We start from the raw sequence: 26,638 nt of genomic DNA on the forward strand, positions 1-26,638 counted from the left end.
GTGCCTGGGTTAGATGCTTTTTGGTTGCTGTTGTACTTGATAGCTATTCAGAGAAGGGTTTATGAATACCTTAAATAAAAGTAGTATAAAAGGTATTGATCAAGCCTATGTTTGCAAGAAACAGTTTCTGTGATGACTTCGTGATTCTTCTTTCTTCCTCATATCCTTCAGAATATAATTTTCTCCTTTCCCCCGTCAGGTTAAATGCCATTGTACACATTGTGACCTGCCTCAATCCTACACAACTATGGCAGGGGTTAAATTACATTTGTTAGATACAAGGATTGGAAGGAGGTAGTGTGGTAGGTCACACCCTTAACTCACTTATTGCTCATTAACTACTGAAAACAGGGTTCCTAATGGAAACAAGTGAAGGAAGGTGCTCTGACCACGCACCTCTCCACTTTCATGTAAGACATCTCTGCAACCTTATCACAATACCTTTGTATATGTACATTTGATAGTCTTTGAGCTACGTTATCACAACAGTTCTTTTGCAGAGCACTACTGTCTTACATGAGTAGAGATTGTTTGGAACTTTGTAATGAAAGAAGCAGATTTCTGTATGACTGTACCTTCTTTTGTTGCAGATGCTGGAAGATATGTAGTGAATGAAACAAGAATGAAGGACCATCTGATAATTAAGTCAGTGAAGTGCATCATATGATAACAGCATTCTGTCATGAAAATTTGTGTGATGCTAGGCAAATATCACAAATTAAGATCCTTTATCTGATTCTTGTTTTGCGAGAAGCAAGGTAGAGATTCTGTGATGGGGCTTGCAAATTGTGGAGAATTCAAGGTTTCAGCTGAAGTCAGGGAGTTTTTAACATGAAGTACTCAATGTTCCGAAAAGTTGAGCAATAGCTGTTCCCATGTTTGGCACCTAGAAGTATGCTGGCTTGTTAGATCTGTCTCTGTCATGATTTTCCATGTATAGAAAGAGAATAATATTCTTCCACTGAACAGACTTGTTTTGCAAATAAGCTTTTTAGTATTTCTGGTATTAATGGATGTTATAGTGAGGAGCACAGTAGCAAGGACTCTGAGGAAATCACTACTTACGGAGTGGAGAATGAGTCATGTGTAGCAGTTAATCCTTAGAGACACAGAGAACAGTGGAGAAAAAAAAAAGACAAAAGTATTCAGCCATCATTCTGAATGTCTTTTCAGTTCTCAAATAACCAGGGGACCCGTGACTTGTGTGTTTCAAATGCTGATGCCTGGACTGTAGCTAGTCTCCATACAGGTGCATCTCTCCAGCCTGCTACCAATTCCTGAACAGAGAACAACTGTTTTAATACCAAATAGTTTCTTCTGTCCTGATCTGTAAAGCATAGACTGAACTGTTTTTATTAGTACTGCAGAAGAGTGAGAAGGTCTGCTGCTCCTGAGGAAGGAACAGAAAGAGTAGATGAGATTGCACAATTAGGAAGGCAAGGGTTACTGTTACATGGTACGGGAGAAGGCCAGTGCTCATGTGTTGAGATAGTGGGAAAGCAGGCTTCTGATCTTTAGGCAGTGTATGAAGGCTACTGAGGGGTTCCCAGAACTAAGATGAAGCACTACAAAAGCCAGGATCAGATCATTCAAGCTAAATTTCAGAATCCACACATGCTTCACGTCTTATGAAATTGCATGTGCAATGGAGTCTCTTTAATTCTGTGTGACTTGGAAGCCTTAATAATGCTCTATTGCATTTTGAGTTTTTGTTTGGTACGTTGTGTGACAAATATATGGAAAATTAACTCAGAAACCATTCTTTTCCTTTTGATCATACTCAGTTCTCAGCAGGTAGCGTGCTCAGGTTAATGAGAATACTCATACTCTGAGGTCCTTTCTATAAAAGAGGTATGTCAAGAGGAGAAAAAAAGAATCCTTTGGTGCTTCTATTGATTTAGCTATACTAGTGTAATTTCCAAGATGTTGTTTAACGTCTACCCTTATTTTGTTTTATTGGTATTAAACAATGTTTTATGTTCAACCTGAGAAATATGATTGGGTGCTGGATTGAATAGTACTTCTAGTTATTGCAGTCACATTCTTTCTTTTTCTTCTTTTATTACAGAAAAAATGAGTGTGCCAACTCAGTCTGTGCATAAAGACAATGGGAAAACCATAGAGAATGTGGAGGAGCACAGCTATAAGCAAGGAAGAAAGATCCGAGACACTCTGAGGACAACAGAACGAGATCACAAGAAAAACGTGCAGTGCTCATTTATGTTAGACTCAGTTGGTGGGTCTCTGCCAAAAAAAATTCCAGATGTCGATCTCAATAAGCCTTACCTCAGCCTTGGCTGTAGCAATGCTAAGCTTCCAGTCTCTGTGCCCGTGGCAATACCCAGAACTGCACGCCAGACTTCTAGGACTGATTGCCCGGCAGACCGCTTAAAATTCTTTGAAACCTTGCGGCTTTTGTTAAAACTTACCTCAGTCTCAAAGAAAAAGGACAGAGAACAAAGAGGGCAGGAAAACACCTCTTCTGTTTGGCTAAACCGATCCAATGAACTGATCTGGCTGGAGCTGCAAGCTTGGCATGCTGGCCGGAGCATTAATGACCAAGACCTCTATCTCTATGCTGCCCGTCAAGCTATCCCCGATATCATCAATGAAATCCTCACCTTCAAAGTAAACTATGGAAGCTTCTCCTGTGTAAAAAATGGAGCCAGTCTTAATGGTACTTCAGGAGATGGAGTTTGCAAAGCAACACATGAAACTAGTGCTTTGGGTTACTCAAGTTACCATGAACACCTACATCGCCAGCGGGTCTCATTTGAGCAAGTAAAGCGGATAATGGAGCTGTTAGAGTATATAGAAGCACTTTATCCATCTCTACAGGCTCTTCAAAAGGACTATGAAAAGTATGCTGCAAAGGACTTCCAAGACAGAGTGCAGGCACTCTGTCTGTGGTTAAATATAACAAAAGACTTAAATCAAAAACTACGGATTATGGGAACTGTCTTGGGCATCAAAAATCTTTCTGACATTGGCTGGCCAGTGTTTGAAATTCCTTCTCCTCAACCATGTAAGGGCAATGATCCAGAGGAGGAAGGAGTTGATGGGGAAACAGAAGTAAAAGAATCCTCAGGAACATGCACAGAGGAGAGTGATGGCGAAGAACAAATTTCTGAGGCGAATATTGAGGAACTTAGAGAAGCCATCAAGAACAATTTTACTAATAAGCCAAGTTTTGACTTTCAGGACCATTTTTCAAGGAGGCTTGATAGGCTTGAATCTGAGGATGACTCTGCTTCTTGGGTTATTCCAGAATGCAGTGCGGAGGCAAGCTGCAGCCAACATTGTTTGACCTCTATTTACAGGCCATTTGTAGATAAAGCACTGAAGCAAATGGGATTGAGGAAATTAATTTTAAGACTGCATAAGCTAATGCATGGTTCGTTGCAAAGGGCCCGTATGGCGTTGGTAAGGAGTGATCACCAGCTGGAGGTAGGTTGCTACTAGTGTGAATGGATAACAGGAGTACCTCCCCTGCAGTATTGTTTCTAGCCGAAACTGGAGGAATTGGGATCTTATGAAAGTTTTGGTTGCTTTGTTGGTTTTTGAAAGATAGTGTACGTTATAGTTGAGAGCCCAGTTCTGCTTCCACTGAAGTTAACCTGTCATTTGACCTGAATTAGAATTTGTGTGAAGCACAAGCTAGATCTCTTTTTTTATTTGTATTTGAAATTACATTTGTGTGATAACTTCTTTGTTCATTCCATTTTCTAATGTCTAAAGCCAGAAGTTGTAAAAATTAAAATGGAAAATTAGGCACAAAAGTCAAATCATGAGAAAAATTAGCAATGGAAGAAGTATTTTTCCTTTTCTTGTCTGCAAGACTGAATCTCTTTCTGCAAGACGTCCTTTATGAAAACTTCACTGTTCTTTTGGGAGTTCCTAATATAAATGAATGAAGTAGTGTGGTGGCACATTATGCTTGGGGACAGATCTTAACTTTGAAATCTGTGAAAGCAAATCACATTAGCATGTTGCGTTCTTCAGATGGCTCTAATTTAATTCTCTTTTTTTTTCTTTGAGTCATTCTGTATTCTTAATAACGAATGATTGTGAGTTAATAAAACCAAAATTATGAAATAAACAGTAAATGAAGGTCAATAGCTGAAGTTTTGTATGGTAAATTGGTCACTAATTCTTTCAAGGCAGAATATTGTTTCTCAGTAAAAACAGTTACTTGACTTTGTAGGCATTTTTCTATTAGGAAGAACTAGTAGTAAGCATTACTTGCCCTCCATGGTAAAGTGGCACTGTGAGTGGAACCCAACCATGAATTCTGGGTGAAGGAATTGCTTCGTCAATGTGCCTGTTCAAATATGGATATCATATGTGGTCTTTGACATGATGATCTTTGTGTTTGACTGTCATGTTTGCAGAAGGAATGAGAATTTCCCTTGGAGGTTACTTTTTAGGGTGACCAAATGTATATTTATAAAGTTATTTGATTTTGAAAAAGTTCTTATTCATACTGTTGCTAATATAGCTATCACTGTAAAAAATGAAGCTATTAGTTGAATTGTTATTTATTCTGTAATTAGTTTCAACTTGTTCTAGGAAGTTTTGCATTAACAAAATCTTTGTGTATTTCTAAATAGTCATGTGCCAGAGCAAAACTTGTGGGTGTCTGCTATAGTAACCAAAAGTACCTCCAAACCATATATACTTACGTATAGTATATGTAATATAAAGTTTGGCTTTATACATATGTAGAAATACCTTTAAAAAAACCAAAGGAAATTAAACATAATTTGGGGATGTTGAAAGCTACTTTGAATGTCTTTTTCAAGTTGCTAACATTTTGACTTCATAAGGGTTCTTAAAACATGTTAATGAACCACTAGTAGCTAGAATCTTTGCAGCTTTACAGAATTAAACTTCTTGGTAATTTACAGTTGGATGGCTTGTGTAAGATGGGAAGTTAGTCTTTGCTCCCTCCTCTACTCCTGCAATTTCTTTGAGTACCAATTTTCAGTAATAATTACATTTTTTTGGAATATTGTCATCTTAAGAAATTACTTTACGATGAAGATGAATGTTAAAAAATTTTAAATGTTTAAAAAAAAGAAAGAAAGAAAATACTGATTGTCAGAAATGTTGCATCTACCGCAGGAAAAGATGACATCTGACTGAAATAGAAGAGATGGCTTCGAGTTGCTTGGTCTTTGCATTGATAGTACTATAAATGTAGTGTCTTGGTTTTTTTCTTGCAGTTCAATTTGATATTTGTATGCAGCCAGAGCTGTTAGTGGTTTTGTTAGTTGTTGTTACATCTATTATTTTTGTATCTTGAGTATGTGTTTATGTTGTCTCTGGACATACTTTCATTTCTATTGTTAAATGCCGTCTTTCATCTAACATGCTTTCTGGATTCTTCCACTGTATCTGTTTTAATGCTTATTTCATCTTAAATATATGTAAATGCATACATGTATAAATATATAAACATATAGCTGGTTTTAGTGTCTTTTAAATTACAAGTTTCATTCAGCAGAGGCTCTGATACTTTAACAAGGCTCTAGGTACTATAGAATCTGTTTTGTGTGAAAGTTGTACGATTTGATTCTTAAAGAAAATGGCTAATATTTCTTATTTTAGTTTACCAAATCAGAGCTGCTGTTTTAGTAGAACAATATTTAAGGCCGTGTATCCTGCTTGTTTATTCAGCTGGCTGCACTTTTGAGTATGGATTTTATGTATGATCTGAATAAATGGCTTGTATTTTGTTTTCTTGGGGTTTTTCAAACAAGTATTTGGTAGTCACCTGAAACATTTCAGATTTGGTCCACTGGAGATTAAGGTTAAGATTAACACAAGTTTAGGTGCCTGATACTTAGCTGTTATGCCATGTGCTGTTATCCTTAATGTTAGAAAATGAAATAACACATTTATTCAATGTTGTTGGGTTATTTTAGCTCACAGGTTAGTTCTCTAATATTTTTATAAGAACTAATTTTTTCATCACTATACTTGCATCACCATGAGAATTGTATTTCTTAAATATTTTGTTGTACTGTTAAAGTGTAGTATTTTCATGATCTGTTATTAATGAAAACTTCTTGTATAAAAGCTGCTAGCTCTAGTGCTGTTCTGGTGCTGTAACTTTATTTTAAAAAGATTTAGTAAAAAGGAGACATTACTGCACTGTCTAAGATCTTAAAACGTAGATCAACTAGTGATTAGACTTCAACTAAACTAGATGTAAAGGCAAGTGAAGGCAGCACCAACACAGGCTTGGGGTTGACCAGCTGGAAAGCAGCTCTGCAGAGAAGGACCTGGGAGTTCTAGTTGACAACCAAGATGAGAATGAGCCAGCAATGTGCCCTCCTGGACAAGGCCACTGGTATCCTGGAGTGTGTTAAAAAGACCATGGTCAGTAGGTCGAGGGAGGTTATCCTCCCCTTCTCCTGTGCCCTAGGGATGCTGCATCCAGAGTACTATGTCTGGTTCTGAGCTCCCCAGCTCAAGAAAGCTCAGTGGGAGGTCTATGAAGGTGATTAGAGGACTGGAGTACCTCTCTTAAGAGAGGCTGAAAAAGCTCAGTCTCTTTAGCCTGGAGGAGAGAAGACTGAGGGAGGACCTTATGGGTGCTTATAAATACCTAAGGGATAGGTATCAAGAGGATGGGGCCAGACTCTTCTCAATGGTGCCAAGGGACCCAACAAGGGGCAACAGGCACAAACTGGAGCACAGGAGGTTCCACTGGAACATGAGGTTGTCGTCTTTACTGTGAGGGTAACAGAATGCTGGAATAGGTTGTCCACGGAGGTTGTGGAGTCCCCTTCTCTAGAGATATTTGAAACCTGCCTGGAGATGTTTCTGTGCAACCTGCTCTAGGTGAGCCTGCTTTAGCAGGGGGCTTGGACTAGACTATCTCCACAGGTCCCTTCTACTCTGACCATTCTATGAATCTGTGATAGAGGGAATCCCCACTTGTGTATGTTTGCTTTTTCTACATAGTAAGCTAGTAGTTTTATAAACCACTTGGGAATCTGAAGTGCTTAGTAGAGTTTGTGCCAATGTTAGACAGTAATGAATATGCCATTCTATCCCTCATGATAGTTGAGAAATATCACAATATTAACAAATAAAAACACTGATAAAACTGTAATTTCTTCTGACTCTTCAGAGAAAGCTGACTGTGTACAACATTACAGGCACAAATGTCAAAAATATATGTGCAGGTGTAAAGGGATAAAGAATTTTATTTTTTTTTTAAGTTTTAGTTAGTTTGGTGGGTTTTTTTAAACTTTCCAGGCATTCATTTGATCTAATTTCTGGTAGTGTTCTCCCCTCCTTTGAAATGATGTTATTTAAGTTTGGCACTGAAGAAAAACCTCAAACATGCTAGTTATGCCTTATGTGGATGAAGGATATTCAAGTATTTAGCAGGTGTGAAATGAGAATTGGAGTAAAACAAACTTAATCTGAAACAAATCTCCTTAGATGATTAAGTGTGTTGTTATATTCAGGAGCTGCACACTTGGCAGTTCAGATTTTCTTCCTAAATGAAACAGTGCCTTCATGTAGAGCTTTCTTAGAATGGTATTGCAAGGTATATTGTTCAGATGTCTAGGATTTCTATTTCAGGTAATTTCAATTATTTTCTCTAATTACTAGTGTTATTTAATGTAAATAAGTTTCATTTAAATGAGAAATAAGTCTGTTAACTTAAAAAAAGCTTGATCTCTTTATATTTTACCTTCTTTTTCTAATTTCAGTTCCAGTTTCTTAACATCTACCAAAGTTAACGAGTTACCTTTTCAATACTTTTGTTTCATTTAGCTAGTAATACTTTCTTGAATATTGTATTACTTTAAAATGTGGAGTTTCATGTTATGTATGCACTCGTATTTGAAAAGGAATTAAACTCCTCATCTAACATAGCCAAGTGCAAGCTTGTTTCTCTAGTCATTAGTGTAAGACCTTATTTATTTATTTATTTAAATATATTTTGAAATTCTGGACTATTTTAACCTATAATGACTTGAATATCTCTTCCTGCATATGATGTTAGTCCTAAATTGTATGTCCGTCTTGCCTTCAAATGGCAGTTTCCTTCAGTGTAGTGAGGTGATCTGCAGCTTTAATAGATACTTTAATCACTATAAAACAGAAACAATAAAGTAAGAGTTTGTTTTGTTCACTCCCAAGGGTCCATAATTGTTTTCCTCAGCCTGGTGATCCTCAAGTGAAAAAAAAATTAAATGGTTAGCTTTAAAAAAAGAAAAGAACAGAATTTGAGACTCTGATTTTCTGTTTGATAGAGCCTTGCCTTTTAAAAATACTTTTGTGCCTGCTACTTTAAATAAATGTGAAATCCTAAGTAATTCAGGTATCTTTTTTTCATACCTATTTCTCGTTACAGTTTTCAGAATTTCCAGATCCCATGTTGTGTTCAGATTATGTGCAGTTATTAAATTCCCCACCTTGTGAGCAAAAATGCAGCACTGTCTCATGGGAGGAGCTGAAATCTATGGATTTACCATCTTTTGAACCTGCATTCTTGGTCCTCTGCCGAGTCCTTCTCAATGTTATCCATGAATGTCTCAAGCTAAGGTTGGAACAAAGACCTGCTGGGGAGCCATCGCTTTTGAGTATTAAACAGGTGTGCTTCAACTGATTGTTTGTTTTCTTTTTTACTATATTTCCTGCCTGAAACTTCTTTGTCATTTCATTAAAAAGGTTGTTCGTTTAAAGAGAGTTAGTTTACAAAATGACAATGTGTAATTATTTCATAGCTTTATTTAAATAGTCTTGTATTGTATATGGAGATGTGGATTTTGCATAATAAACAACTGGTCGTACATACCTCTCTGATTTAGACATGGTGGACACATAGTGGCAGTTGATTAAGAAGAACAAAATGAAAAAAAAAATCTTATTTCCTGGCATATCGTTTCATGTAAAAATTTGATATTTTCTATGGGTAGTAACCCAAGATTGTCAGTCTTGTCACTAATTGAGTATATTGTATGAGGATTTCTTTTCTGGTAGTTATCTGATACAATGAAGTCTGTTCAGATCAATGCTTTTTCAGAGTCTAGTTCAGGACATACTAAAATAGTCTGAAGTCATCTCCCTGCTCCCAGGCAAGCATAACCAGATCAGGATTTTATCAGGTGGTCATTAAAGGTAATCATTTATATAAGCTCTTGGGCTGAGAACGATTTCGCATTCCATTTATCTGCTGCTCCAAAATAAATTGCTAAGTTACTTTATGGTCTCAAATTTCAGTCTCGTTCCTCCCCCTGCCCTCCTTATTTTTTCCCTGCCTTTGGTATACTAGGACTTTGGATGCCCTTATATTCAAAAGCACAGTACCTACAGTTTCAATCTCAAGAGTCATAGAAAATGAAGTATAGCGTACTATATTGTAAAATGCAATATATCCTTTTTTTTTCTCAGAGACTGTGGCTATTTTTTGCCCTCACATTTTGTATTCTCCTTGTACTTTCTTCCTGGAAAACAATGTGTTTGTTACAGACTGTTTTGATGGTGTATGCTCCCTTGCTAGTTACAATGAAAAGCTTAATTCAACTCAGCAAATGCTTGCTGTCCCACGCGATATTTCTGAACAGGCAAAGGAGTAGGGGAAGATATTTCTCAAATAGATCTGTTTGTTTCCTGAAGAATTATAATTACTAAAATCTTGAGTGGGCTCAAAACAGAATCTAGGGGTCTCTTTTATGCCTGCAAGTTCACAGGCTATTACAGAATTACAGAGATACTGTGATTTGTTGGAGATATTCTGGTCTAACCTTCTGTGGTGGAAGTTGGGTCCTATATTAGGTTATACAGGGCTGTGTTAGGCCATATCATGAACACTTCAAGTAAAAGAGATTCCAATACTTCTCCAACACAAAGAAAGCCACCAAAACTTAGAAAACTTAGGAAACTTTCTTGCTCTAAACTACAGTACCCTGAAGGCTGTGTGACCTGCCCCGCCTCTTTTGCAGAAAATAATTTCTTGTACAAACTCCCTAAACAAAAAGCAATCTGAGAGACAAACCAGTAATAGTGGTATTTTCAGTTTAAGCTGCACATTCTTTAGTGTGCTCATTACAGACCTTATTTTTTGTTTGCCTATTGCCTTGTGAGTTTCAGTTCCAAAAGTTGACACTTAAAATTAGCACTGCAGGGTTTCTTGTTAATCCTGTGTTCTTTATTTCAGTCACACTGCACATCACTGTGTAGCAGTATTATTTAAACAAACAAACAAATTGTACTTTTAACAAAGTTTTGAAAGTATTTTATTTTGAAATGGTTAAATATTATGCTTTGCAATTTTTAGAAGTGAACTTTGCTTGTGTCTGTAAGATACACCATACTATACAGTAAAGCGTTAAGTGATATTGCCAAGTCAAGTCTGTCTTGTGAGTAATGGGTAGTGAAGTACCAATTTTAAAATCTTTGATCAAGTTATGTTTTTCTTTTGTGGATTCAAGGGCAGAAAACCCCAGTAAATTAACACAGAGTACGCTGAATGTGTTTGAGTGGAAAGCTAAGAATTTGCATTCGTGTTTAAATATGACACCTTAGGGATGTAAATGAGTAATTATTGGATTTCCACCCTATAAAAACCTACTTTCTCCCCTCCTGCTTTCATCTAACTATTGTTAAGTGTCAAACTACAGAGTTCAGAATATTACCCGTGTTTCCCCTACGTGCCGGGGAGCTCAGCATAATGTGTTCTGGTCTGTAAGAGATTACAAAGACTCTTGTCCTATTAATAATATTAGTGTATGTTTTTTTGCTTTCATGCCATTATAATTTCTCATGCATTGAGTCCACTATATTGATATAATATTCTTGTCAGGATAGGCATACTAGAAAATTTTAAAAAGCAGACTAACCAACCAGCAGTTCTTTTCTTTCCGACCTGACAAGTGAATTCACCTTTTTCCAGTCAGACTCTCAATTTAGTGAAGTTGTTGTTCAACAAAGGTCAGGGATTGTCAGACCTGGAGAAATAATAATTTAGAAGAATACAGGCTTAGCACTAGAAGGACTCCTGAAAGGAAGGCATTTGTTAGTGTAGATTTGAAAGTGTTCCTGCTGATTGTGTACTGCCCTGTCTGTGGCTGTTGTGTTTCTTCAAATAAGTTAAAACTGTAAGCTTTCAGGGAGGCGTGACAGACGTTTGGCCAGAAGTGACCACTTCTACTGTTGAAGAGATAACTTATGTTAGCTGTGAGCAGGGAAACAACAGAAGAAACACCAGCTGTTTTCAGGGCTTGTACAAGTTTGAGTTCTGGGCACCTGCACAATAGGTTGACAGTTATTTCCTCTAGTAAAACATTTCTCTTCGAAATTAATTAAATTTCTCTTTAAGCCTGTCAAACACATTGCATGTTATTCCTGACTTGTTTCCACTTAAGCTGGTGATGTGATGATTATGAGCCCTCTTGTACACCTCCAAACTTTTAAACTGTGCACTAAGTTGCTTGCTTGCCGGCAGGCAATGAAGTCTGAACCATTTGCTTACATTTCCATTTTACAGGTAAGTGGCAGATGGTTTGATGTCACTAGTTGTCAAGAATTACTTAATTGCCATCTTTCCTGTAGACATGTAGAGATACTGTATTAATTTCTAAAAGCTGTATAAATTATGTAATGATTAATATATCTAGACAGTGGAATGACAAATCAAGCTTTCACTTCCCAGGGAGATAATGTGGTGACTGATGGCAGTTTTTGACTTTTTCTCTTGCAGCTAGTGAGAGAGTGTAAAGAGGTTCTGAAAGGTGGCCTGTTAATGAAGCAATATTACCAGTTTATGTTACGGGAGGTGTTAGATGACTTACAAAAGATTGATTGCAACATTGATTCTTTTGAAGAGGACCTGCATAAGATGTTAATGGTAAGCTTCAAAAAGGAGAAAATATTTTTAGTTCCAGTAAGTGTATTAATTGGAATGCTGCCAATAGAAATCTGTTGTCCCTGTTGAGTAAAGGTTTTGCTGTTTTTGTTGTTGCTGTGCTACTTGAACTTGTTTTTATTGTTTTAGTGGACTTGTAAAGGTAACACAGTAAGCTGTTTCCATTTTAGCAGTGATTTTAGCAATACTAATTTTTTTTTTTAATGGACTGTGGTCTAGTATGTATGTAAATTGCCTGGATGATGGTTGATAAATAGAACTGTAAATTCCATACATTAAAACTAAACTTTTAATAACCTTTTAGTATGGAGTAAAAAAACCAAAACCAAATACAATTGTTTGACTGGCTGGGTACTGCATTTATCTATTAATGATACCTTATTTTTAATGTGTATTCATTTTTGCAATGAGTTAAGCATGAAGTGTTTTCAAGACATGGACTTAGCCTCTGAAAGATGTGGAATTAAAAATTAAATATTCTTTAGTAAGTTTAGTTTAAGTTACTGTTCCCATGGATGTGACTAAGTTTTATTCTTTTATGACTTTGAGCTTTCTCCTTGCTATTCTGGAGATAAAAGACGCAAGATATACCTCAAGCTGAAAAACTGATCTGGATTGAAAAGAGGGATAGAGAATACTTGTGTGAATTCAGAAGGTTAAGAAAGTATTAATGAGGGGTCAGGTGTGGAACTCTGTGTTTTCCTGTGGACTGTGTGCGTGGGCGGTCAAGGTAGCTAGAAAGAATACTGGAAGAGGAATTAGGTTACAAGTGAAAGACTAATAAAATGAAGTCCAGAATGGAGCTACGTTCTGCAACTATTGGAACACAGTACCTGCCTAACACAGAGTAAGGTTTTAAAGTTCTCTTTATCTGCTGTACTCTCATCTGACCCCATCTGGAGTACTGTGTTCAGCTCTGGGGACCCCAGCATAGGAAAAAGGAAAGAAAAGAGGAGGGAAAGACTTTGTCCTCAGGAGAACAGACTTTGGCCTCTTCAGGGACCTACTTGATAGAGTACCATGGGATGAACCCTTGGAGGAAAGAGAGGCCTGAGAAAGCTGGTGAATATTCAAGAATAGCGTCCTCCAGGTGCAGGAGTGATACATCCGACCCAAGAGGAAGTCAAGGCAAAAACTCCAGAAGGCCTGCATTATGAACAAGTTGCTCCTGGACCAACTCAAACACAAAAAGGAAGTCTTGGAGGAATACAGGGAAATTGTTTGAGCAGCCAGGGATGGGGTTAGGAAAGCTAAAGCCTTGGTAGAATTATATCTGGCCACGGACATCAAGTACAACAGGAAAAGCTTCTGTAGGTACATCGATGGTAAAAGGAAAACTAGGGAAAATGTGGGTCCTTTCCAGCAGGAAACAGGTGTGAGACCATCTAAAGAAACTGAAGATGCCCACATCTATGGGACTTGATGAGTTGGATCTGCAGATCCTGAGGGAACTAGTGGATGAAGTTGCTCAACCAATATTCATCATACTAGAGGAGTCGTGGCAGTCTGGTGAAGTTCCCACTGACTGGAAAACAAGAAACAAACTCTGTTGTTAAAAAGAGGAATAATGAAGACCCAGGGAACTACAGTCTGGTCAGTCTCACTTCTGAGCCCAGCAAGGTCGTGAAGCAGATCTCCTTGGAACCTATACTAAGGCTCATGGAAAATAAGGAGGTGACTGATGACAACCAACATGGTTTCACTAAGGGCAAATCATGCCTGACAAATTTGGTGGCCTTCTGTGACGGGGTTACAGCTTTGGTGGATAACGGAAGAACAACTGACTTCATTGCTTGATGTTATGAATTATTGAACTAAACCCTATTGCGCCTGATTTTTTTACATTCAGTGTGTTTCTAGGGGGCAGATGTTTAAAGAAGAGTTGTTTACCTGGATTTTTATGTTGTTTTAGAAGAATAATTATTAAATAGAAGTTAGAGGTAAGATTTCATATAAATTAACACAAAGTATAATGTAGCATCTGAGAAGCCTGCTCACTGCACTTACCCAGATTGAGACACACATGTTCAGATAAATCCTTTTGGAGCAAGCTGGTTAATAAAAGAATTGGAAGCTATTTTTCAGTAGTTCATCTCCAAAAACTCTTGCCACTGTGGGTATTCCTTCAGCAAGGAAAAGTATTATGAAGGCATAGTATTCAGTACTTCAGTAGCACTTTCTACTTCCCAAGCCCTAAATCACATCTTTTGTAAGGAAACTTGCAGTGCATTTTCAGTCATAGCAAACAAAAAATCTTGTTGAAATGTTTTCTGCAAATTTTATAATATTGAGATTTTTTTTTAAGAAGTTATACTCTTTAATTACACTTTGTGTAACAATTTCTTTTAAAGTTATGTATTTCCATGTGCAGGTTTACTTTGATTATATGCGAAGCTGGATCCAAATGCTGCAGCAGTTACCTCAAGCATCTCATAGTTTAAAAAATCTGTTGGAGGAAGAATGGAATTTCACCAAAGAAATAACTCCTTATATAAGAGGAGGTGAAGCTCAAGCTGGAAAATTATTCTGGTGAGTTTTATTTAATTGCTCTGCTTATGGTGCTGATTTGTACCAAATATGTATTCAAGTCAGCACTTGTTCAGGGTTCCCAGATTGGGCTTCTTAGGACCTCGATAAGCAGCCTTTGTGAATTTATGGAATCTTGACTATGGCTCTAGAAGTAGGATACAATAAATGCATATCGTTCCTACTCTAGCTATAGCAGGAATGATTGCTTCTGTGGAAAGTCCCCACTCGTGCTAGCCTGTGCACGCAGAATAAGTGAGAGCCCCCAGGATGCTGCCTGTTACTACAGGCAGATTTGGCAACATCTCTCCTGTGTTGGACTGAGTAGGAAGCAGCTTAAGGTGCCATACTATCTGAGTAAGACTCTGAAATTCAACCATTTCTGTTGTCACAGTGATATTGCAGGAATGCTGCTGAAATCTACAGGAATATTTTTAGATTCTGGGCTACAAGACAGTTGTGATGAGTTTTGGGCCAGTGCTGATGACAGTATCGCATCAGATGAAATCAGGTATGAAGCTCTTTGGTTTAATAATAATAATAAACATGTTTGCTTACGTTTCTATACTCCTGGCAGGTGTATATAGTGTGTTTTACTTTGTAGAATGGAAACTTTGTCAATGAAAGCCTCCATAGACTTTATTGCTGATACTTTTGTATGTAGTAGTACTGAACCATCATTTTGTTCATTTAAAGTCTAGTAATTGTCTTTTTAGCTCATGATCTCAGAGATTATTTATGTAACGTTCTTTTAAATTCAGTTTTTATATCCTTTTCAAAACTGTGCCAAAGTTCAATTTCTTTCAGTCAGCTGCTTGTAAATATTTATCTTTTCTATGCTTTTTCTATTGACAAATACGTAAATAATTCTTATTTCCTAATAGCTATGTAAACACAACATGATTTATTGTCACTTCATTCTTACCAATGTTTCAGGAGGTCTGTTATAGAGACCAGCCGAGCACTCAAAGAGCTGTTTCATGAAGCTAGAGAAAGGGCCTCCAAAGCTCTTGGTTTTGCTAAAATGCTGAGGAAGGTAAGTTAAAAGGTAGAGACTTTTCCTAACTGTGTGGTTTAAAGACATTTGATCTGAAAGCATATTCTTTTTTTTGTCACTGTTTGTAGGACCTTGAAATAGCAGCAGAATTTGCATTGTCAGCCTCTGTGCGAGATCTTCTGAACTCTCTGAAAACAAAAGAGTATGTGAAGGTAAAGTCTGTTTAGAGGCATGAAAGTAGAGTGGGGATGCTATGCAAAATGATAAAGGATATTTATTGGCATACTCTTCAATTTTTTTAATGCAGGATCTAAACTCAACAGCTAAAAAGTCACGTGTTTAATATTGAATTGTGACAGTAATGTTATTTTTTCTACCTGTGTTTGTATAAGTGAGAATGCTAATCTATGTTTTGGGAAATCGATGTCTAATTCCTTGTCTTTCAAAAATTCTACTTGTGACTTATGAAAGCCATTTTACTTCAATAATACTTACTCATTTGGGAGAGGGGAGTAATAATACTTAATAAGGAGTGTTATGAAAGTAAATGCTTTGAAGTGTGAAGTAAAAAGATATATCAGTAAATGGACGTGTTTAAGTAGATAATCTTGGATTATGAGCCTGTATTTTTGTATACTTTTATAAAGCAACAGTAGTATAGTGGAAGGCTGCTCTCGTGAGCATCCTTGAGAGTGCTAAGGATGTGAGAAATGCAAGGAATGTGTTCTGTTCCAGAATAATGTTTGCTAGAAAATTGTCCTACAGCAGAAGCAGGTTAAACTCTTAGTGCCCAATATTTGCTGCACTGTAAATTCCCACATTTATGGTTCTGCACTTTATTCCCTGAAAATTCTTAGGTCAACAAGACTTTGTTGTAGTTTGAATTTAAATAAATTAATTGTTCAACAGATCACATTTATTTGAATCTGTTGGTTTTGTTTTGGTTTTTTTTTTTTTTAACTTCCATACATTTTATACGTGTAGTCTCAATTGGGGAAATAATATGCTAACTTTTGCATGATAGAATAAATGATTTCTAAAAGTAGAAATTGGTTCAAAGGGAGACTGGCAAGCTCATAGAAGAGAAGTTCATAAAGGGGTGTTAAATATGTGGACGAAAAATCTGACGCAATAGGACCCTGGTTTGTGAATTGTTTAAGAGTGAGAGAATAATGTGGGAAATATTTGTTTAATTTAAAAAATATTTACTTCTAATGTATAAGTTTACTTTTAAAAAATATTTTTACCCAGTTATCTACTCTTGGATGCTTTAAGACACAGTATTAAATTTGATAGACCTTTAGTTGTTTAGTATAGTATCATTGTTCTTATGTGCATGTATTGAAGAAAAAAAATGAAGTATCAAAAATCTGGTTAAATAATCCAGGTAGATTATTTGGATCTCAGGATTTATCCCTCTTTATGTGTGCATTACCTCTCCCCTTTTTTTCACCACTTAAAATGACACATTTTGGTGTGTGATTAACACTTCATTTTGGCCCTCTAACATCATTTAGGGAGCTTAAATTTGTAACAGCCTTTTCAATCGGATGCTCATTAGTTTTACTAAACTATTTTAGCTGTCAGTAACAAACACCCAGTTTTCACATTGACTTATCGGTTTTAATGGCTTTAATTATAATATATGGCTGCCTAATTGTAATAGTACTGAGTCTAGTGTTTTGTCTTTGCTTGGTAACATCAGACTCTGAAAAACAAGAATTAAGCTTCACTAAGTCTGTTATCTCATGTCAAATCACAGGCATGAACTATTTTACTGTCTTAAGGGTCTGATTCTGATGCCTGACTTGGTTACGGTATTGCTACTTATGCAAAAGCAGTTTTGAAGTAGTATAAGTAGTATTTTGCTAAAAGGGAACACTCTTATTGGACTTAATTAATCTCTCTTTCATGAATATTAAAAGAATAACTGTTACTTATTTAACCATAGTTTTCCTTACTCTTCTATAGCCCTTGAGAAATGTTATGTGGATTCTTAGAGATTAAATTTTTCTCATTAAATTTTTCTTCTTTTAATGTTCCAGTCTTAAGACTTATGAAGCACACGTTGTTAAACTAGTCTTGATTAATTTACTTCTTTAAATATCATGTATTTATATTTTATATATGCATACATATGTACACATATATATGTTAAATCAGACTTTGTAACAAAATTCCTCTAGAAGAATATGTAGAAGGATCAAGGAAAGATGTCACTGAATATTTGTGATTTAGCAGATTTGAAGACAAATAATTTCTTACAGTGCATTTTGACTTTTACTACAAAAATGGCTGAATGTATGTACATACATTGTACTGCTGTCTAAAGTGGAAACTCTCCTTGTTGCTTAAATGAGATGACGTTTATCTATCTCACCGTCTTACGTGATACATAAGATTCACTCATTAGGTATATTTTTAATTTTTAATACAGGTACAAATCCCTGGACTCGAGAATTTACAAGTATTTGTACCAAATAGTATTGCAGGGGAAAAATCTGTGATATTACAGCTTCTCAATGCAGCTGCTGGAAAAGATTGCTCAAAGGATTCAGATGAGGTTGCATATGATGCTTATTTACTAATGACCAAACACAGTGATAAAGACCATGAATTAGATGACAGCTGGAGTGCATGGGAGGGTCAGCCGGTCAAAGTTGTGCCACAAGTAGAAACTGTTGATACGCTGCGAACCATGCAGGTGGGTTTCTCCCCATCAGCTACTACCCTCATCTCCATTTGTGATCTCCACACTTCTATGAATGCTCATCATTTCAGATGAACCACAGTAATTCTAAGTGAGGCATGTGTCCTTTCATAGGTTATGGCAAGTCAAGTTCAAGGATAGGATTGCTTCTTAGTTAATACCTGCATTTCTTAAAAGGATTAATCTCTACAAGGTGCATTTTTCAGAGCTGGATTTTTATAATAAAGAGATGCTTTCTGTATGTAGTTGGGTATTCAGTGTCAGAAATGTGGATAGGACTTGAAGACTGTACATTTTATTAAGAAGCCACCAGTCTCCAAGAACATGTGGTGGTTGTGTACTTGCCACATGACGAAACATGAAACCAGTTACTTTCGATCTTGGATGTATTGATGTTTAAAGTTAAATTTCTGTGGAAGATACTAGATGTTCAACAGTTCTGCAGGAAAAAAAAAAATCTTTCTAGTCATACTTCCCTTCATCCCAAGCCAACAAGAGTTCCCTGCCAGCCGTTCTGCTATGTTTTAGCCACTGAGACAGCTGCCAGCTCCCTGTTCCTCCTGTTCTCGTATCTTTACGTTAAGCTAAGTGAATTTTCCTTTTAGTGTGTCATCCAATTCCTTGAGTCCCTACCATAAATGGGCTGTGCCGTCCATGGAACAGAGTGGCTTTCCATGGCACTGTGCCTGGCCTCTAGCATTCAGAGGGCTGTAGTGAAAAAGTCGCTCCTGTACATACAGCTTTTTTTAACATGCAAGCATGTTACTTCTTGTTTGTCTGGTCTCCAGACTGAAAAATTGCTTAGAACTTTATTGGATATCAGAAAATTAAAACAACAAAACATGGAATTTGGTTTGCAAATGGTATTCTATCTCATGTATGTAAATGCACATAAAACACTGTGTTTATGTATGTGTTTATACATGCATGTGTGTGGTGCTGTTTCATTAATTTTTAAAAATCCAATATTGAAAGGTTAGGAAGTAAAAATCCTTTGGAAAGATTGTATCCTGTGTTTTTAGAAAACATTTTGATTGCAAACTAGAGAAAATGTTTATCAAGTGCAGTTGCCAGCATTAAGTTTTTCTATGTGAATTAAAGATTTTCATGAAGGGCAACAGGAGAGGTCTTTCATATTTTAAAATAAAAATAAAGAAAACCTGAACAGTTGGAATTTGCTGATATGGGACATGTTTTTATAGAGAGGATTTTGTTTATAAGAACTAGAGATCTTGTATTCCTAGGTTGATAATCTCCTACTTGTAGTCATTCAATCTGCCCACCTTGTGAGTCAGAGAAAAGCTTTCCAGCAGTCTATTGAAGGGCTCATATCTTTGCGCCAGGAACAGACATCCAGCCAACCAGTCATCGCCAAAGCTCTACAACAGCTAAAGGTAAGCAATTTCTGAGATTATCTCAGTCAAAATTGATTGTACTTTCCTCACTATTAAGTAAAAATTGTAAGTAGACTTGATTGCAGTACTAATGATGTATTCTGCAATTGTAATTTATGCAACCTTTATGCACTGTACTTTCAGTACAGTTTTAGTTCTTTTTTTGCCAAGAACTTGTGATTGTATTTTTTAATCAATATTGGAGTAATCATGTTTGCACTGAGTAAGGGAGAAACCAGTCCATAATGAGATAGAAATATTAAAAGCGACAGAATAAATATGTCTCCACATGAGAACACTATTGAATTGAAAGGAAGTGTTTGATTTCATAAAAATAAATTCTGTCAAAATTCATGATCTGCAAGAAATAACTTCTTTCCATATTTGGAGAAAATGTCTGCTTTGTGATGTAAAAGTGGGTAGGTCTTTCTTTTTTTTCCCCTTCTTTTGTTTTTAGTGTGGGTGGGGATTTTTTTCATTGTTCTGGTGGGGTTTTTGTTGGATGAGGGTTTTCTTTGGTAGGGTTTCCTTTGTTTGTTTTGGAGGACCCAGAAGAGCAAAGATCTGTTAGGTTGAAGTTGCTATGTCAGGTCCCTACGCTTCCCCCTGAGTTCAACAGAAGCTGTGCCCACTTGTCAGAGTAAAAACGCAACCAAAGGCTTAGTCACATTACAAGTACTCATTTTCTCTATTCTTGTCTGTCCAAGATTTTTGTTTGTTTGTTTTTTCCTTCACTGTCTTTATTTTTTAAAGTTAATTTCACTCAAGCAAACACACTTAATTGTGATACTTCAGTTAAGTATAAGACTTGCTTAGTGTGATTGCTGGGGAGTTTTTGTTTTTCCAGGACTGAATGAATTGTGATGGCATTGAAGTACGTTTCCATTTAAAGTAATGAAATTGTTAATTTCATGTTTGCCTTAGTCTTGTCAACTGTAGAATAAAAACAATAGTAATGTGATGTCCTCCCCATCCTTTTGTTGTTATTCAGAATGATGCATTACAGCTATGCAATAAGATAAGCGGTGCCATTGACAGAGTTGATCACATGTTCACATCTGAGTTTGATGCTGAAGTTGATGAATCTGAATCTGCCACTTTGCAGCAATACTATAGGGAAGCCATGATTCAGGGTTATAATTTTGGATTTGAGGTAAGGAAACAAAAAATGACACGTTTGTTTTATAGTTTTGGTAAGAACTAATTAAAATTTCTGGGTTTGCGTTGGTGAATATAAGGTAACTATAACTGTGGAAAGAAGAAGGATTCTAGCAGAAGATCATAAAAAAATGTGTTGCCACAGAAATTTTACGTGAAAGTGATTGAAAAAGAACAGATAGATATGTTAAATTCTGATTGCAATTAGCAGTGCCTGGAGCTCTAAAAAGCTTTCAGAATTTTATGAATTCAGGTGTAGCCTTGTAGGCACTGCTACTTGGCAACATTTTAGATGAAATCAGAAGAAATATCCTTTGATATTGAATGTCATTGTGTAACTTGTCTTCTCCCAGTTTTTCAGTCTGGAGTACAATAATACTGTAATATGAGCCATTCTTTCAAAAGTTACGGTAATTCTTTGATGCAGTAAATATAGCTTTTGAGTGCCTTCCTTAGAGTGCTGATGAGGAAGTATCATGTTGAGGTGCTTTAAGTATACAATTTCAGTATTTTGTTCCTGTGAGCTTTGTAAAAGTTTTTTAAGGTTATATTCTACTCTAGTATACTTCTAAGGACGGTCTTAAGAAAAACAGCTGGTGTTTCTGTTTAACTTCTTTAAATATATGTAACTTCTTAATGCCCTAATGTTACCTGTAATAGAACTAAAAATAAACACTACTTTGCAGTTGAATTTCTGATTACAGAACTTGAGCATTTATGTAGGATGTTCCTTAAATGATGTGTATACTTGTAAGCTTCAGCACTTGAGCAATATACACATAAGAATGCGATATGGCTCAAGTGCTGCCTCTCACTGTAACACATTTAATGTTGAATACTTTCTCATTATGTTTTTTTCTATAAATAAACAACTACTTGCCTAAAATAATTTTGTTTGAGAATAGGATGTGACTGTGACTGTTACTATGCTGTAGTGTTTTGTTAGCCTGTGAATACTGCAGTGGATATTGCAAATGCTATTCTTGTTCTTATTAATACGTGAAAAGTAATCTTTAGTTTCTTATAGTACCATAAAGAAGTTGTTCGTCTGATGTCTGGAGAATTCAGGCAGAAAATTGGAGACAAGTATATCAGCTTTGCCAGAAAATGGATGAATTATGTGCTAACAAAATGTGAGAGTGGCCGAGGCACTCGACCCAGGTAACAGCCAACTCGTTACTGCAGTAGTGGATTGTGTCTAAATATCATGCAGGACTTTTCATATGGTGAATAATGCTTTATTGTTCAGATGTAGTTCTTCTGAACTACTGATGCTTCTGGCTCTTAAATTTTGAAAGCAGTTTGAATAGTAAATACATAAAGTGAAGTGAACATGCCAACTGCTTAGCAAAAGATTTTGTGGAACATTTTGCCTTAGCTGATGGAAAGTGCTTAGAAGAAGTGGAGGTGGTTGGACCCAGACAATTAAAAAACTTTAGATAAGGGTCATTAGGTTGGAAAAAAGTGCTATGTGATCAGGAGTCAATAAAGAATGCAGAATATGCAACAGTCATTCCCTAGGCCTTATACAGAGAGAAGTATTGTTTTGTGCCAGCTGCGGGAGCTATGTACTTACATATGGGAGCTTCAGCCTCCTTTAGAAGCCCTCTTGTTAGTCCTTTCTGAAAGCATATAAAGTTTGCCTCACAGATGAGGAAGAAGTGTTTCTACTCCGGTGAAATTTCAGTTTTATAATTGCAGTAATGGATGTGTTTGTAGACATTTTTTGTTGTAGCCCAGAGTACTTTGTGGTCCGTAGTTGTCCCAAAGGCTTCTCAGATTGTGCTTACAGTCTTCTGCTGTGACACTCTGCTGCTAGACACTAATAAAAAAAGTGAGTTAGATCACTTTGCGGATGTAAACAGAAGAACTGAGAATCTGCCGCAAGCAGAATTATACCATTACGTGATTTGTTTAGGTGGTTTTGCAGCCTTTTGCATCTGGTATATCTGAAAATAATAGAATTATTTTGCATTAAAATAGGTACCTTGTGTGATCTGCTAGCACAGATAAGTATGCCAGTGATAGTTTTATTTCCTTAAAGTAAAGGGCTAATCAGTCTATCCTGAAGATGGTTTGTTGTGTTTGATGAAAGAGGAGGATGAAAGAATGGGTGGGGCAAGCCATGTGTGGATAGGTTAGTTGGCTTGGTGTGCTAATCTTAAACACAAAAGGGAGCAAAAATCCCTGATCCAAACCAAAACAACTTAAAAGGCTTTTTAAAGTGTGTTATCGGGAAAAGGAGAACTAAAGATGACATTGGTCCATTACTTGAGGATACTGGTCACCTCACAAACAGGGTGAAGGTGAAGCAGAGACATAATGCGTTCTTAGCCTCTGTCTTTAGCACAAATGATGGGGCCTGGGACCCCTTGAGCCCTGGGTTGGAGGACTTGTGACTAGGGGAGTGGTATGCTCCCAGATGACTTCCAACTTGTACGAGATTTGCTGCTGCAGTGGAATGCACACCAGTCTATGGGGCCTAATGAAATTAATTGCAAGATACTGAAGAAGGTGGCCAATGTTATTGCAAGACCTCTTTTTTTTATTCATCAATGGTCTTGGAAATCTGGTGAGGTCCTTCTTGACTGGAAGCTAGCAGATGTTATTCCAGTTCTCAGGTAAGGCAAGAAAGACCCTGGTAATTATAGACCTTTCAGTCTAAACTTCTCCATAATTTTATCTGGAACTGATTATTTTGGGAGTCATTGGTGAAAGTTAACATAGGTTCATGGAGGGCAAGCCATGCCTTACTAAATATCCTTTTATGACAAGCTTATCCACCTAGCGGACAAAGAGAGGGCAGTAGATGTGGTTGTGTTTGGGGGTTTGGTTTTTTTAGTTTTTGTAATGTATTTTTGTTTGGTTTTAATAGGTTTTTTAATATTTTAGCAAAGCTTTTGATAATATCTTGCAATATCCTTCTGGTCAAGTTGTCCAGTGTACAGCTAGGCATGTGCACAATATGATGGGTGAAGAGTTGGGCTCAACGAGTTGGAGTGAATGATGTAACATCTGGCTGGTGGCCAGTCACTAGGGTGTTCCTCAGGTCTAAATTTTAGGGCCAATTCTCTCCAATATTTTTATCAATGATCTGCACACAGGAGTTGAGTACATACTAAGTAAGTTCACCGATGATACTAAATTAGGAGGGAGCCGTTGATTCCCTCAAGAATAGAAGGGCCTTACAAAGAGATCTTGAATATACTATATGACTGAGTGCTGAGCAATAACCAACCTTATGAGACTTAACAAGGACAAAAGCCAGGTTTTGTACTTGGGGTAGGGTAATAACTATAGATTGGGTGCCAAGAGGTTGGAGTGCAGCCCTGCAGAAAGGGGATCTTGGAACTTGCCATCAATCAGAATCCCATGTGAGCCAACAATGTGCCCTGGGGCCCAGAAGGACCAACTGTATCCTGGGTGCATTAGGCACAGTGTAGCTAACTGGCTGATAGAAGTGACTGTCCCACCATAACTGGCATTGGTACAGCCTCCCCTCAAGTACTGTGTGCACTTCTGGGTTCCACAATATAAGAAGGAAGTAAATATAACGAGGTTGGTGAAAGGACTAGAAGGCAAGACTTATGAGGAGTGACTGAGAATACTAGGTTTGTTTAGCTTAGAGAAGAGGAGACTGAGGGGTGACCCTTTTGCTGTCTACAACTTCCTTATGAGAGGGAGCAGAGAGGATAGTGTTGATCTCATCTCTCTGGTATACGGTGATAGGACTTGAGGGAACAGCTTAAAGCTCTGTTAAGATAAGATCATATTAGATATTAGGAAAAAATTCTTCACTGAGAAGAGTGATCAAGCACTGGTACGAGCTCACCAGGGAAGTGGTTAAAGCCCCAGGCCTCTCTGTGTTCAAGAGGCATTTAGACTATTCTTTTAGATATGTGGTTTAACTTTTTCAGGTTGCCTTCAAAATCAGACTTTATCCAAATATAGCTGAACAAATATTAATACAAGCTAACTATAGTAAGTCTTACGTATATTGGTCCATTTCCTTATAAAGATTTTATTATATTTTCCAAAGGAAAAATAAGTAACTGCCATTTACTGTTCTTGGGTGTTGTTGAAACTGTCATGATGTGTTTGGCTGAAGAGCAATTAATTTTCTGTCTTTTCTTTTTTTTGAGATAGGTGGGCAACTCAAGGTTTTGATTTTCTTCAAGCCATTGAGCCAGCATTTATTTCAGCTCTCCCAGAAGATGACTTCTTGGTATGGAATAAGTTTTTCTGCGTGTTGTTTATTTCTAAATGCATGTGAAGCTATCAGTGTATATTATCAGGGATTTTTTTTGTTTTACAGCTATGTCTGAATAAAAATGCTGTTCTGAAACAGTTACATAACTGGTGATGTTGCTGTCTCTTCAGTTTGTAAGATACTGAGCAGAGTATGCTTAGACATTAATGGTTTCAGATTGCTGACAAGTGGCTGGTACTATCCTGGGAGGCTACCTCCTTTTGTCTCTTGATAAATTTTACAGCACATTTCCTACAGAGGTACAAGTTATAGTTGTCATAATAAATTTCTGGATATAAGCTTCAGAGGCTCAGTTAGCAGCCAGAGTTCATTTACGGGTGTGAATCACAACTGTTTAAAGATAGTTTTTTCAAATTGTGCCGTTTAACAGACTTCAGGCCACCTTTTTTCTGGTTTTACTATGTAAAAATAGTAGACTAAACCTGGCTTTTTTGTGCTCTGCCTTCTTTGTTTTCCTGGGGAAATAAAATTCTGAGAATTTATTTCTCTGATCTTGATAAAGTACTACAGGGAAGCAAAAGCACAGTTGCTGCAAAATAGCAGAATGTGAGTGTCAACACCTCTGATTATTATTAATTTCAAGATGTGTTATGAAATGCCAACCACATTAATCTTGCATAATACAGAAACTATATACTTCACTCTTTTTTACATATGGTTTTTATGAAGAATTTTTAGGCAAGTTATGTTTTAGTCCCATGTGTTTTTGGGAAAGGGTTGTCTACCTAAATGACTTGTATTTGAAATACACTAACACTGTAGCTTTTGAAGTGTCATTTTACCAGCTTTACCATATGACTGTCAACTCTCTTGTAACGTAACATCACAACTTTTCCTGTTTGTCTTTTCTAGAGTTTACAAGCTCTGATGAATGAATGCATTGGCCATGTTATTGGAAAACCTCACAGTCCTGTTACAGGTTTGTACCTTGGTAAGGCAGAAGTTACTGGCATTTATTCTGGAGTTTTGCTGCTGCTGTTACAGAATTTTGATTGTAAAGTAATTGTAGAATGCTAGGAATATCAATAAAAGGATTTTTAAGTTCTTTGTGATTGTTAATGTGAAACCATTATTGCCTGATAAAGTGTAAATACATCATGGTTTTACTCAAGAAATTTAAAAGCTTTACAGATGTTTTCTTCCAATTTTGTCCTTGAATTCCTCTGAAGTCTTAGTGATCTTTTGGAAAAGGATTTTGGGTTTTTTGGTTTTTTTTTTCTTCTTTTTAAAAGGTTGGGTAAAGAAGTGATTATTACTTTAAGGAAGCAGTTACAGCTCCCTCTCACAAAATTTAATTATGGCACTGCAGATATTTACACTTCTGATGGACTTTGTGTATATTGAGGTACAGAGGAGCTTCATCTATGAGGGCTTGATGATAGAGCTGTGGGAAATAGTTCTCCAATATCACAAAATTTGTCATAGTGCAAAAAATATTTTTGACACTAGAGTGAAATCAACGTATTTCATTTTTTATCTTGAGAAAGCGATGTTTCCTCAGTTGTGTTTCCATTTTAGGTATCTCTTTCTCAGCATTGTTTCTGTCTTCTTCCAAGTCCATTGACTGGTTTAACTTGCAAAATACCATGTCTTTTCATTCTCCTGATATCCACTTCTTGGACAGGATTGATGGCAGAAGACATGAAGGGAAGGTAATTTGACTCAGGCAAGAGGTAGTTTTGCCGTATTT

The 26,638-nt window shown here is 36.7% G+C and overlaps 1 protein-coding gene across 5 annotated transcripts in view; it reads left to right on the top strand.

Moving 5' to 3' along the window:
* MAP3K4 (mitogen-activated protein kinase kinase kinase 4) overlaps positions 1 to 26,638 on the top strand; it is a 66,772-nt gene that overhangs the window by 18,975 nt on the left and 21,159 nt on the right. For 3 of the 5 annotated variants that reach the window (XM_069852189.1, XM_069852192.1, XM_069852194.1), the window contains exons 3-15: positions 2,069 to 3,447; positions 8,381 to 8,620; positions 11,729 to 11,875; positions 14,265 to 14,422; positions 14,814 to 14,930; positions 15,356 to 15,455; positions 15,545 to 15,628; positions 17,854 to 18,120; positions 19,371 to 19,520; positions 20,512 to 20,673; positions 21,706 to 21,839; positions 24,825 to 24,903; positions 25,801 to 25,879. In XM_069852189.1, coding sequence (XP_069708290.1) covers positions 2,069 to 3,447; positions 8,381 to 8,620; positions 11,729 to 11,875; positions 14,265 to 14,422; positions 14,814 to 14,930; positions 15,356 to 15,455; positions 15,545 to 15,628; positions 17,854 to 18,120; positions 19,371 to 19,520; positions 20,512 to 20,673; positions 21,706 to 21,839; positions 24,825 to 24,903; positions 25,801 to 25,879 — 3,096 coding nt within the window. The remainder of the gene's footprint in view (positions 1 to 2,068; positions 3,448 to 8,380; positions 8,621 to 11,728; positions 11,876 to 14,264; positions 14,423 to 14,813; positions 14,931 to 15,355; positions 15,456 to 15,544; positions 15,629 to 17,853; positions 18,121 to 19,370; positions 19,521 to 20,511; positions 20,674 to 21,705; positions 21,840 to 24,824; positions 24,904 to 25,800; positions 25,880 to 26,638) is intronic. The other 2 variants (XM_069852190.1, XM_069852193.1) reach the window with 1 other exon arrangement.

Source organism: Phaenicophaeus curvirostris, chromosome 2 (genome assembly GCF_032191515.1).
Source record: "Phaenicophaeus curvirostris isolate KB17595 chromosome 2, BPBGC_Pcur_1.0, whole genome shotgun sequence".
In the NCBI taxonomy this organism is placed as follows: Eukaryota; Metazoa; Chordata; class Aves; order Cuculiformes; family Cuculidae; genus Phaenicophaeus; species Phaenicophaeus curvirostris.